This window comes from Salmo salar, unplaced genomic scaffold (genome assembly GCF_905237065.1).
Source record: "Salmo salar unplaced genomic scaffold, Ssal_v3.1, whole genome shotgun sequence".
In the NCBI taxonomy this organism is placed as follows: Eukaryota; Metazoa; Chordata; class Actinopteri; order Salmoniformes; family Salmonidae; genus Salmo; species Salmo salar.
The window spans coordinates 97,501-110,096 of record NW_025547385.1 but is presented as its reverse complement, the minus strand read 5'-3'; the positions used below and the strand labels follow the sequence as shown (position 1 = coordinate 110,096).

The following is a 12,596-nucleotide window of genomic DNA, read 5'->3' as shown; positions in this document are numbered from 1 at the left end:
GGTCCAGTATGTTAGTCAGTACCAGAGAGGACAGGATAGCTGACATGGTGGGTCCAGTATGTTAGTCAGTACCAGAGAGGACAGGATAGCTGACATGGTGGGTCCAGTATGTTAGTCAGTACCAGAGAGGACAGGATAGCTGACATGGTGGGTCCAGTATGTTAGTCAGTACCAGAGAGGACAGGATAGCTGACATGGTGGGTCCAGTATGTTAGTCAGTACCAGAGAGGACAGGATAGCTGACATGGTGGGTCCAGTATGTTAGTCAGTACCAGAGAGGACAGGATAGCTGACATGGTGGGTCCAGTATGTTAGTCAGTACCAGAGAGGACAGGATAGCTGACATGGTGGGTCCAGTATGTTAGTCAGTACCAGAGAGGACATGGTGGTTCCAGTATGTTAGGTTAGTCAGTACCAGAGAGGACTGACATGGTGGGTCCAGTATGTTAGTCAGTACCAGAGAGGACAGGATAGCTGACATGGTGGGTCCAGTATGTTAGTCAGTACCAGAGAGGACAGGATAGCTGACATGGTGGGTCCAGTATGTTAGTCAGTACCAGAGAGGACAGGATAGCTGACATGGTGGGTCCAGTATGTTAGTCAGTACCAGAGAGGACAGGATAGCTGACATGGTGGGTCCAGTATGTTAGTCAGTACCAGAGAGGACAGGATAGCTGACATGGTGGGTCCAGTATGTTAGTCAGTACCAGAGAGGACAGGATAGCTGACATGGTGGGTCCAGTATGTTAGTCAGTACCAGAGAGGACAGGATAGCTGACATGGTGGGTCCAGTATGTTAGTCAGTACCAGAGAGGACAGGATAGCTGACATGGTGGGTCCAGTATGTTAGTCAGTACCAGAGAGGACAGGATAGCTGACATGGTGGGTCCAGTATGTTAGTCAGTACCAGAGAGGACAGGATAGCTGACATGGTGGGTCCAGTATGTTAGTCAGTACCAGAGAGGACAGGATAGCTGACATGGTGGGTCCAGTATGTTAGTCAGTACCAGAGAGGACAGGATAGCTGACATGGTGGGTCCAGTATGTTAGTCAGTACCAGAGAGGACAGGATAGCTGACATGGTGGGTCCAGTATGTTAGTCAGTACCAGAGAGGACAGGATAGCTGACATGGTGGGTCCAGTATGTTAGTCAGTACCAGAGAGGACAATGGTGGTTCCAGTATGTTAGGTTAGTCAGTACCAGAGAGGACATGGTGGGTCCAGTATGTTAGTCAGTACCAGAGAGGACAGGATAGCTGACATGGTGGGTCCAGTATGTTAGTCAGTACCAGAGAGGACAGGATAGCTGACATGGTGGGTCCAGTATGTTAGTCAGTACCAGAGAGGACAGGATAGCTGACATGGTGGGTCCAGTATGTTAGTCAGTACCAGAGAGGACAGGATAGCTGACATGGTGGGTCCAGTATGTTAGTCAGTACCAGAGAGGACAGGATAGCTGACATGGTGGGTCCAGTATGTTAGTCAGTACCAGAGAGGACAGGATAGCTGACATGGTGGGTCCAGTATGTTAGTCAGTACCAGAGAGGACAGGATAGCTGACATGGTGGGTCCAGTATGTTAGTCAGTACCAGAGAGGACAGGATAGCTGACATGGTGGGTCCAGTATGTTAGTCAGTACCAGAGAGGACAGGATAGCTGACATGGTGGGTCCAGTATGTTAGTCAGTACCAGAGAGGACAGGATAGCTGACATGGTGGGTCCAGTATGTTAGTCAGTACCAGAGAGGACAGGATAGCTGACATGGTGGGTCCAGTATGTTAGTCAGTACCAGAGAGGACAGGATAGCTGACATGGTGGGTCCAGTATGTTAGTCAGTACCAGAGAGGACAGGATAGCTGACATGGTGGGTCCAGTATGTTAGTCAGTACCAGAGAGGACAGGATAGCTGACATGGTGGGTCCAGTATGTTAGTCAGTACCAGAGAGGACAGGATAGCTGACATGGTGGGTCCAGTATGTTAGTCAGTACCAGAGAGGACAGGATAGCTGACATGGTGGGTCCAGTATGTTAGTCAGTACCAGAGAGGACAGGATAGCTGACATGGTGGGTCCAGTATGTTAGTCAGTACCAGAGAGGACAGGATAGCTGACATGGTGGGTCCAGTATGTTAGTCAGTACCAGAGAGGACAGGATAGCTGACATGGTGGGTCCAGTATGTTAGTCAGTACCAGAGAGGACAGGATAGCTGACATGGTGGGTCCAGTATGTTAGTCAGTACCAGAGAGGACAGGATAGCTGACATGGTGGGTCCAGTATGTTAGTCAGTACCAGAGAGGACAGGATAGCTGACATGGTGGGTCCAGTATGTTAGTCAGTACCAGAGAGGACATGGTGGTTCCAGTATGTTAGGTTAGTCAGTACCAGAGAGGACATGGTGGGTCCAGTATGTTAGTCAGTACCAGAGAGGACAGGATAGCTGACATGGTGGGTCCAGTATGTTAGTCAGTACCAGAGAGGACAGGATAGCTGACATGGTGGGTCCAGTATGTTAGTCAGTACCAGAGAGGACAGGATAGCTGACATGGTGGGTCCAGTATGTTAGTCAGTACCAGAGAGGACAGGATAGCTGACATGGTGGGTCCAGTATGTTAGTCAGTACCAGAGAGGACAGGATAGCTGACATGGTGGGTCCAGTATGTTAGTCAGTACCAGAGAGGACAGGATAGCTGACATGGTGGGTCCAGTATGTTAGTCAGTACCAGAGAGGACAGGATAGCTGACATGGTGGGTCCAGTATGTTAGTCAGTACCAGAGAGGACAGGATAGCTGACATGGTGGGTCCAGTATGTTAGTCAGTACCAGAGAGGACAGGATAGCTGACATGGTGGGTCCAGTATGTTAGTCAGTACCAGAGAGGACAGGATAGCTGACATGGTGGGTCCAGTATGTTAGTCAGTACCAGAGAGGACAGGATAGCTGACATGGTGGGTCCAGTATGTTAGTCAGTACCAGAGAGGACAGGATAGCTGACATGGTGGGTCCAGTATGTTAGTCAGTACCAGAGAGGACAGGATAGCTGACATGGTGGGTCCAGTATGTTAGTCAGTACCAGAGAGGACAGGATAGCTGACATGGTGGGTCCAGTATGTTAGTCAGTACCAGAGAGGACAGGATAGCTGACATGGTGGGTCCAGTATGTTAGTCAGTACCAGAGAGGACAGGATAGCTGACATGGTGGGTCCAGTATGTTAGTCAGTACCAGAGAGGACAGGATAGCTGACATGGTGGGTCCAGTATGTTAGTCAGTACCAGAGAGGACAGGATAGCTGACATGGTGGGTCCAGTATGTTAGTCAGTACCAGAGAGGACAGGATAGCTGACATGGTGGGTCCAGTATGTTAGTCAGTACCAGAGAGGACAGGATAGCTGACATGGTGGGTCCAGTATGTTAGTCAGTACCAGAGAGGACAGGATAGCTGACATGGTGGGTCCAGTATGTTAGTCAGTACCAGAGAGGACAGGATAGCTGACATGGTGGGTCCAGTATGTTAGTCAGTACCAGAGAGGACAGGATAGCTGACATGGTGGGTCCAGTATGTTAGTCAGTACCAGAGAGGACAGGATAGCTGACATGGTGGGTCCAGTATGTTAGTCAGTACCAGAGAGGACAGGATAGCTGACATGGTGGGTCCAGTATGTTAGTCAGTACCAGAGAGGACAGGATAGCTGACATGGTGGGTCCAGTATGTTAGGTTAGTCAGTACCAGAGAGGACAGGATAGCTGACATGGTGGGTCCAGTATGTTAGTCAGTACCAGAGAGGACAGGATAGCTGACATGGTGGGTCCAGTATGTTAGTCAGTACCAGAGAGGACAGGATAGCTGACATGGTGGGTCCAGTATGTTAGTCAGTACCAGAGAGGACAGGATAGCTGACATGGTGGGTCCAGTATGTTAGTCAGTACCAGAGAGGACAGGATAGCTGACATGGTGGGTCCAGTATGTTAGTCAGTACCAGAGAGGACAGGATAGCTGACATGGTGGGTCCAGTATGTTAGTCAGTACCAGAGAGGACATGGTGGGTCCAGTATGTTAGTCAGTACCAGAGAGGACAGGATAGCTGACATGGTGGGTCCAGTATGTTAGTCAGTACCAGAGAGGACAGGATAGCTGACATGGTGGGTCCGATCCTGGTCTTCATGGCCATCTGTTTCAGCAGTTCAACACACATGGTCAGGCAGCGCAGGAGAGTCTCTGGGTCCGTCTGACAGAGAGGAAACAACACAGCATTTATTTACGGAGATGCAGGGTGTCTGTACCTTCTCCATGTGTCTGTACCTTCTCCATGTGTCTGTACCTTCTCCATGTGTCTGTACCTTCTCCATGTGTCTGTACCTTCTCCGTGTGTCTGTCTGTACCTTCTCCATGTGTCTGTCTGTACCTTCTCCGTGTGTCTGTACCTTCTCCATGTGTCTGTACCTTCTCCATGTGTCTGTACCTTCTCCATGTGTCTGTACCTTCTCCATGTGTCTGTACCTTCTCCATGTGTCTGTCTGTACCTTCTCCATGTGTCTGTCTGTACCTTCTCCATGTGTCTGTCTGTACCTTCTCCATGTGTCTGTCTGTACCTTCTCCATGTGTCTGTCTGTACCTTCTCCGTGTGTCTGTCTGTACCTTCTCCATGTGTCTGTCTGTACCTTCTCCATGTGTCTGTCTACCTTCTCCATGTGTCTGTCTGTACCTTCTCCATGTGTCTGTACCTTCTCCGTGTGTCTGTACCTTCTCCATGTGTCTGTCTACCTTCTCCATGTGTCTGTACCTTCTCCATGTGTCTGTACCTTCTCCATGTGTCTGTCTGTACCTTCTCCATGTGTCTGTCTACCTTCTCCATGTGTCTGTACCTTCTCCATGTGTCTGTACCTTCTCCATGTGTCTGTCTACCTTCTCCATGTGTCTGTCTACCTTCTCCATGTGTCTGTACCTTCTCCATGTGTCTGTACCTTCTCCATGTGTCTGTACCTTCTCCATGTGTCTGTACCTTCTCCATGTGTCTGTCTACCTTCTCCATGTGTCTGTCTGTACCTTCTCCATGTGTCTGTACCTTCTCCATGTGTCTGTACCTTCTCCGTGTGTCTGTACCTTCTCCGTGTGTCTGTACCTTCTCCATGTGTCTGTCTACCTTCTCCATGTGTCTGTACCTTCTCCATGTGTCTGTCTGTACCTTCTCCATGTGTCTGTACCTTCTCCATGTGTCTGTACCTTCTCCATGTGTCTGTACCTTCTCCATGTGTCTGTCTACCTTCTCCATGTGTCTGTACCTTCTCCATGTGTCTGTCTACCTTCTCCATGTGTCTGTACCTTCTCCATGTGTCTGTACCTTCTCCATGTGTCTGTCTGTACCTTCTCCATGTGTCTGTACCTTCTCCATGTGTCTGTCTGTACCTTCTCCGTGTGTCTGTACCTTCTCCATGTGTCTGTACCTTCTCCATGCGTCTGTCTACCTTCTCCATGTGTCTGTCTACCTTCTCCATGTGTCTGTACCTTCTCCATGTGTCTGTCTACCTTCTCCATGTGTCTGTCTGTACCTTCTCCGTGTGTCTGTACCTTCTCCATGTGTCTGTACCTTCTCCATGCGTCTGTCTACCTTCTCCATGTGTCTGTCTACCTTCTCCATGTGTCTGTACCTTCTCCATGTGTCTGTCTGTACCTTCTCCGTGTGTCTGTCTGTACCTTCTCCGTGTGTCTGTACCTTCTCCATGTGTCTGTACCTTCTCCATGCGTCTGTCTACCTTCTCCATGTGTCTGTCTGTACCTTCTCCATGTGTCTGTCTACCTTCTCCATGTGTCTGTCTGTACCTTCTCCGTGTGTCTGTACCTTCTCCATGTGTCTGTACCTTCTCCATGTGTCTGTTGTGTGATTCTGCTGTGTGTGTGTGTGTGTGTACCTTCTCCGTGCGCGTCTCCTTGTCCTCCTGCTGTGTGTGTATCTGTGTGTGTACCTTCTCCGTGCGCGTCTCCTTGTCCTCCTGCTGTGTGTGTGTGTGTACCTTCTCCGTGCGCATCTCCTTGTCCTCCTGCTGTGTGTCTGTGTGTGTGTACCTTCTCCGTGCGCGTCTCCTTGTCCTCCTGCTGTGTGTCTGTGTTCTCCTCCTGCAGTATGTTGTTCCTCAGGTTCTCCAGGTCAGTTATCGAGTCCTTCAGCTCTGCTGCTCTGCTGAACTCCTGGCTACTGATACACTCCTCTAAGGCCTGTTTAGCCTCTAGGATACTAACCTTCACCTCCGCTAACTGGAAGAGGAGAGGAGAGAGAGGAGAGAGAGAGGAGAGAGAGGAGAGGAGAGAAGAGAGAGAGACAGAGAGAGAGAGAAGAGAGAGAGAGAGAGAGAGGAGTTAGAGAGAAGGGGGAGAGAGAGAGAGGAGAGGAGAGAGAGAAGAGAGAGAGAGAGAGAGGAGTTAGAGAGAAGGGGGAGAGAGAGAGAGGAGTTAGAGAGAGAGGAGAGACAGAGAGAGAGAGAGAGAGAGAGAGAGAGAGAGAGAGAGAGAAGGGGAGAGAGCGAGAGAGGAGAGAAGAGAGAGGGAGAGGAGAGAGAGAGACAGAGGAGGTTACAGACCGTAAAGAGCTTCTTGACATCGGAACAGCGACCACCTCCACTTGGACGAGGACTTCAATGAGTCGGAGACAAAATATATTTTGGATTATCGCCAGACCAGGCCCAAATCCCAGACACTCGAAGGAGACGGCGCCGTGCGGGATACCTGACGAGACCACGTCGGAGAGTGTATAAATCGCCTCTAGCCTCCGTTCTATTGGCGAACGTGCAATCACTGGAGAATAAACTGGATGAGCTCCGTTAGCGTAGTCTTAACAAGGGAAGAACTGTAATATCTGGTGTTTCTCCAAGTCTTGGCTGAACAAGACATCGGTAAATATTGATTGAAGTCGGAACTTTACATACACCTTAGCCAAATATATTTAAACTCAGTTTTTCACAATTTCTAACATTTAATCCAAGTAAAAATTCCCTGTCTTAGGTCAGTTAGGATCACCACTTTATTTTAAGAATGTGAAATGTCAGAATAATAGTAGAGAGAATTATTTATTTCAGCTTTTATTTCTTTCATCACATTCCCAGTGGGTCAGAAGTTTACATACACTCAATTAGTATTTGGTAGCATTGCCTTTAAATTGTTTAACTTGGGTCAAACGTTTCGGGTAGCCTTCCACAAGCTTCCCACAATAAGTTGGGTGAATTTTGGCCCATTCCTCCTGACAGAGCTGGTGTAACTGAGTCAGGTTTGTTGGCCTCCTTGCTCGCACACGCTTTTTCAGTTCTGCCCACAAATGTTCTATAGGATTGAGGTAAGGGCTTTGTGATGGCCACTCCAATACCTTGACTTTGTTGTCCTTAAGCCATTTTGCCACAACTTTGGAAGTATGCTTGGGGTCATTGTTCATTTGGAAGACCCATTTGTGACCAAGCTTTAACTTCCTGACTGATGTCTTGAGATGTTGCTTCAATATATCCACATAATTTTCCTCCCTCATGTTGCCATCTATTTTGTGAAGTGCACCAGTCCCTCCTGCAGCAAAGCACCCCCACAACATGATGCTGCCACCTCCGTGCTTCACGGTTGGGATGGTGTTCTTCAGCTTGCAAGCCTCCCCCTTTTTCCTCCAAACATAACGATGGTCATTATGGCCAAACAGTTCTATTTTTGTTTCATCAGACCAGAGGACATTTCTCCAAAAAGTACAATCTTTGTCCCCATGTGCAGTTGCAAACCATAGTTTGGCTTTTTTCATGGCGGTTTTGGAGCAGTGGCTTCTTCCTTGCTGAGCGGCCTTTCAGGTTATGTCGATATAGGACTCGTTTTACTGGGGATATAGATACTTTTGTACCTGATTCCTCCAGCATCTTCACAAGGTCCTTTGCTGTTGTTCTGGGATTGATTTGCACTTTTCGCACCAAAGTACGTTCATCTCTAGGAGACAGAACGCATCTCCTTCCTGAGCGGTATGACGGCTGTGTGGTCCCATGGTGTTTATACTTGCATACTATTGTTTGTACAGATGAACGTGGTACCTTCAGGATGAACCAGACTTGTGGAGGTCTACAATTTGTTTTCTGAGGTCTTGGCTGATTTCTTTTGATTTTACCATGATGTCAAGCAAAGAGGCACTGAGTTTGAAGGTAGGCCTTGAAATACATCCACAGGTACACCTCCAATTGACTCAAATGATGTCAATTAGCCTATCAGAAGCTTCTAAAGCCATGTCATCATTTTCTGGAATTTTCCAAGCTGTTTAAAGGCACAGTCAACTTAGTGTATGTAAACTTCTGACCCACTGGAATTGTGATACAGTGAATTATAAGTGAAACAATCATGTCTGTAAACAATTGTTGGAAAAAGTACTTGTGTCATGCACAAAGTAGATGTCCTAACCGACTTGCCAAAACTATAGTTTGTTAACAAGAAATTTGTGGAGTGGTTGAAAAAAACGAGTTTTAATGACTCCAACCTAAGTGGATGTAAACTTCCCATTTCAACTGTAGATGCTCATTGGTGAGTCTAGAACGGTACTTATTGTTAATGATGCTCAGTGGAGAAAGAACTGTATGTGGAGCCAATCACGGTCAAGGAGTGTAGTGCTACTTTGGTTAGACCAGGAAACACAGTCTCAGACACAGCCAGGAAGGATCATGGTTGGTTAGTTGGTTAGACCAGGGAACACAGCCTGCTGCCAGGAAGGATCATGGTTGGTTAGACCAGAGAACACAGTCTGCAGCCAGGAAGGGTCATGGTTGGTTAGACCAGGGAACACAGTCTGCAGCCAGGAAGGATCATGGTTGGTTAGACCAGAGAACACAGTCTGCAGCCAGGAAGGGTCATGGTTGGTTAGACCAGGGAACACAGCCTGCTGCCAGGAAGGGTCATGGTTGGTTAGACCAGGGAACACAGCCTGCTGCCAGGAAGGATCATGGTTGGTTAGTTGGTTAGACCAGGGAACACAGCCTGCTGCCAGGAAGGGTCATGGTTGGTTAGACCAGGGAACACAGCCTGCAGCCAGGAAGGATCATGGTTGGTTAGACCAGGGAACACAGCCTGCAGCCAGGAAGGATCATGGTTGGTTAGACCAGGGAACACAGCCTGCTGCCAGGAAGGATCATGGTTGGTTAGTTGGTTAGACCAGGGAACACAGTCTGCAACCAGACAGGGTCCTGATCAGTTAGTTGAAAGTGCTTCTCTTCGTGCAACATTTGCTTGCAGATCAATCAGTTCCATCTGTAGAGATCCACCACGTGACCACTTTAACTTCTCTAGGGTAGGGGAAGGTCTGTCACCTCCTTTAGAAAATCCCCCTGAAATCTGTGACGAGGAATGAATTCTCAAATTTAGAAGAAGGATCTGTTGTCCAAAGGCTGAAGCTGTCAAAGCGATTTTTCTCAAGTTTCTAAATCAGCTTATCTATGAAGTCAACATGAGGTAGAAATATCTCTCTCACCCCTTGAATCTCTTCCTGTATTTTTGGGAAGTTTGCTCCGTCTCCTTGAACACTTCTTCCAGTTTCCTCTGGAAGGAGCGGACAGACGTCATCAAATCACAAACTTAAATCGTTCTTGCCTTGTAGTTTCACGTTGATCTCATTAAAAAGGTGCGATGTGATAACTACCAACAACAACAAACAAAAAAAAAGTCGTGAAAACTGTGTTGCCTTCTGAGCTGCACTCGAAAGCTGTTATTTATGGACCAAAAGCGTTTCAACACCCTGCTTTTACTGAGCCGTCTCACGTTGTCGAGCAGCAGTAGGTCATTTTCCTTTCAACTTCTTTTCCAGGAATTCTCTCAGCGGGACGATGTTGATCTGAGGAAGTGGATGAGTTTCGTCATTTCAACATACTCTTCTGACAGATTGGCGCACGGAGGGGGGGACAGACTGATGAATGATCAACAGTGGTAAGCTGTGAGATCAGGGTTTCTCTCTCTCTCTCTCTCTCTCTCTCCATCCATCAGTCTCCTTAACGCGCATCGTAAACATTCGCTTCGATTGGCCGAGTTTCGTGAAGCGATTTAAATAAGGCACGTGATTGGACAACACATGCCATCGGAAGGAATCCCAGAACATATTTCCAGTCTGTGATAGCGAAACAGTCCTGTAGTTTAGCATCTGCTTCATCTGACCACTTTTTTTTATATATATATAGACCGAGTCACTGGTACTTCCTGCTTTAAAGTTTGCTTTGTAAGCAGGAAGCAGGAGGATAGAATTATAGGTCAGATTTGCCAAATGGAAGGCGGAGGGGAGAGCTTTGTACCCGTCTCTCTCTGTGTGTGTGGATTAAAGGTGGTCCAGAGTTTTTTTTCTCCCCCCTCCCCCCGGACGGGCTACCTTGTCCCAGACCTGCTGGAACCCTGACCTGTTCACCGGACGGGCTACCTTGTCCCAGACCTGCTGGAACCCTGACCTGTTCACCGGACGGGCTACCTTGTCCCAGACCTGCTGGAACCCTGACCTGTTCACCGGACGGGCTACCTTGTCCCAGACCTGCTGGAACCCTGACCTGTTCACCGGACGTGCTACCTGTCCCAGACCTGCTGGAACCCTGACCTGTTCACCGGACGGGCTACCTTGTCCCAGACCTGCTGGAACCCTGACCTGTTCACCGGACGGGCTACCTTGTCCCAGACCTGCTGGAACCCTGACCTGCTGGAACCCTGACCTGTTCACCGGACGGGCTACCTGTCCCAGACCTGCTGGAACCCTGACCTGTTCACCGGACGGGCTACCTTGTCCCAGACCTGCTGGAACCCTGACCTATTCACCGGACGGGCTACCTGTCCCAGACCTGCTGTTTTCAACTCTCTAGAGACAGCAGGAGCGGTAGAGATACTCTCAATGATCGGCTATGAAAAAGCCAACTGACACTTACTCTTGTGTTACTGACCTGTTGCACCCTCGACAACTACTATTATTATTATTATTTGACCATGCTGGTCATTTATGAACATTTTAACATCTTGACCATGTTCTGTTATAATCTCCACCCAGCACAACCAGAAGAGGACTGGTCCACCCCTCAGAGCCTGGTTCCTCTCTAGGTTTCTAATCTCCACCCCTCATAGCCTGGTTCCTCTCTAGGTTTCTAATCTCCACCCCTCAGAGCCTGGTTCCTCTCTAGGTTTCTAATCTCCACCCCTCATAGCCTGGTTCCTCTCTAGGTTTCTAATCTCCACCCAGCACAACCAGAAGAGGACTGGTCCACCCCTCAGAGCCTGGTTCCTCTCTAGGTTTCTAATCTCCACCCAGCACAGCCAGAAGAGGACTGGCCACCCCTCATAGCCTGGTTCCTCTCTAGGTTTCTAATCTCCACCCCTCAGAGCCTGGTTCCTCTCTAGGTTTCTAATCTCCACCCCTCAGAGCCTGGTTCCTCTCTAGGTTTCTAATCTCCACCCCTCATAGCCTGGTTCCTCTCTAGGTTTCTAATCTCCACCCCTCAGAGCCTGGTTCCTCTCTAGGTTTCTAATCTCCACCCCTCATAGCCTGGTTCCTCTCTAGGTTTCTAATCTCCACCCAGCACAGCCAGAAGAGGACTGGTCCACCCCTCATAGCCTGGTTCCTCTCTAGGTTTCTAATCTCCACCCCTCAGAGCCTGGTTCCTCTCTAGGTTTCTAATCTCCACCCCTCATAGCCTGGTTCCTCTCTAGGTTTCTAATCTCCACCCCTCATAGCCTGGTTCCTCTCTAGGTTTCTAATCTCCACCCCTCAGAGCCTGGTTCCTCTCTAGGTTTCTAATCTCCACCCCTCATAGCCTGGTTCCTCTCTAGGTTTCTAATCTCCACCCAGCACAGCCAGAAGAGGACTGGTCCACCCCTCATAGCCTGGTTCCTCTCTAGGTTTCTAATCTCCACCCCTCAGAGCCTGGTTCCTCTCTAGGTTTCTAATCTCCACCCAGCACAGCCAGAAGAGGACTGGTCCACCCCTCAGAGCCTGGTTCCTCTCTAGGTTTCTAATCTCCACCCCTCAGAGCCTGGTTCCTCTCTAGGTTTCTAATCTCCACCCCTCAGAGCCTGGTTCCTCTCTAGGTTTCTAATCTCCACCCCTCATAGCCTGGTTCCTCTCTAGGTTTCTAATCTCCACCCAGCACAGCCAGAAGAGGACTGGTCCACCCCTCAGAGCCTGGTTCCTCTCTAGGTTTCTAATCTCCACCCCTCATAGCCTGGTTCCTCTCTAGGTTTCTAATCTCCACCCCTCAGAGCCTGGTTCCTCTCTAGGTTTCTAATCTCCACCCCTCATAGCCTGGTTCCTCTCTAGGTTTCTAATCTCCACCCCTCATAGCCTGGTTCCTCTCTAGGTTTCTAATCTCCACCCAGCACAGCCAGAAGAGGACTGGCCCACCCCTCAGAGCCTGGTTCCTCTCTAGGTTTCTAATCTCCACCCCTCATAGCCTGGTTCCTCTCTAGGTTTCTAATCTCCACCCAGCACAGCCAGAAGAGGACTGGTCCACCCCTCATAGCCTGGTTCCTCTCTAGGTTTCTAATCTCCACCCCTCATAGTCTGGTTCCTCTCTAGGTTTCTAATCTCCACCCGGCACAGCCAGAAGAGGACTGGTCCACCCCTCAGAGCCTGGTTCCTCT

The 12,596-nt window shown here is 49.0% G+C and overlaps 1 protein-coding gene across 1 annotated transcript in view; it reads right to left on the bottom strand.

The window, feature by feature from the left end:
- Positions 1-12,596, bottom strand: part of LOC106600151 (condensin complex subunit 3-like) — a 94,088-nt gene that overhangs the window by 30,824 nt on the left and 50,668 nt on the right. Inside the window, 2 exon segments of the mRNA XM_045711216.1 lie at positions 4,114-4,224; positions 6,060-6,248. Of these exon segments, the coding sequence (XP_045567172.1) occupies positions 4,114-4,224; positions 6,060-6,248 (300 nt within the window).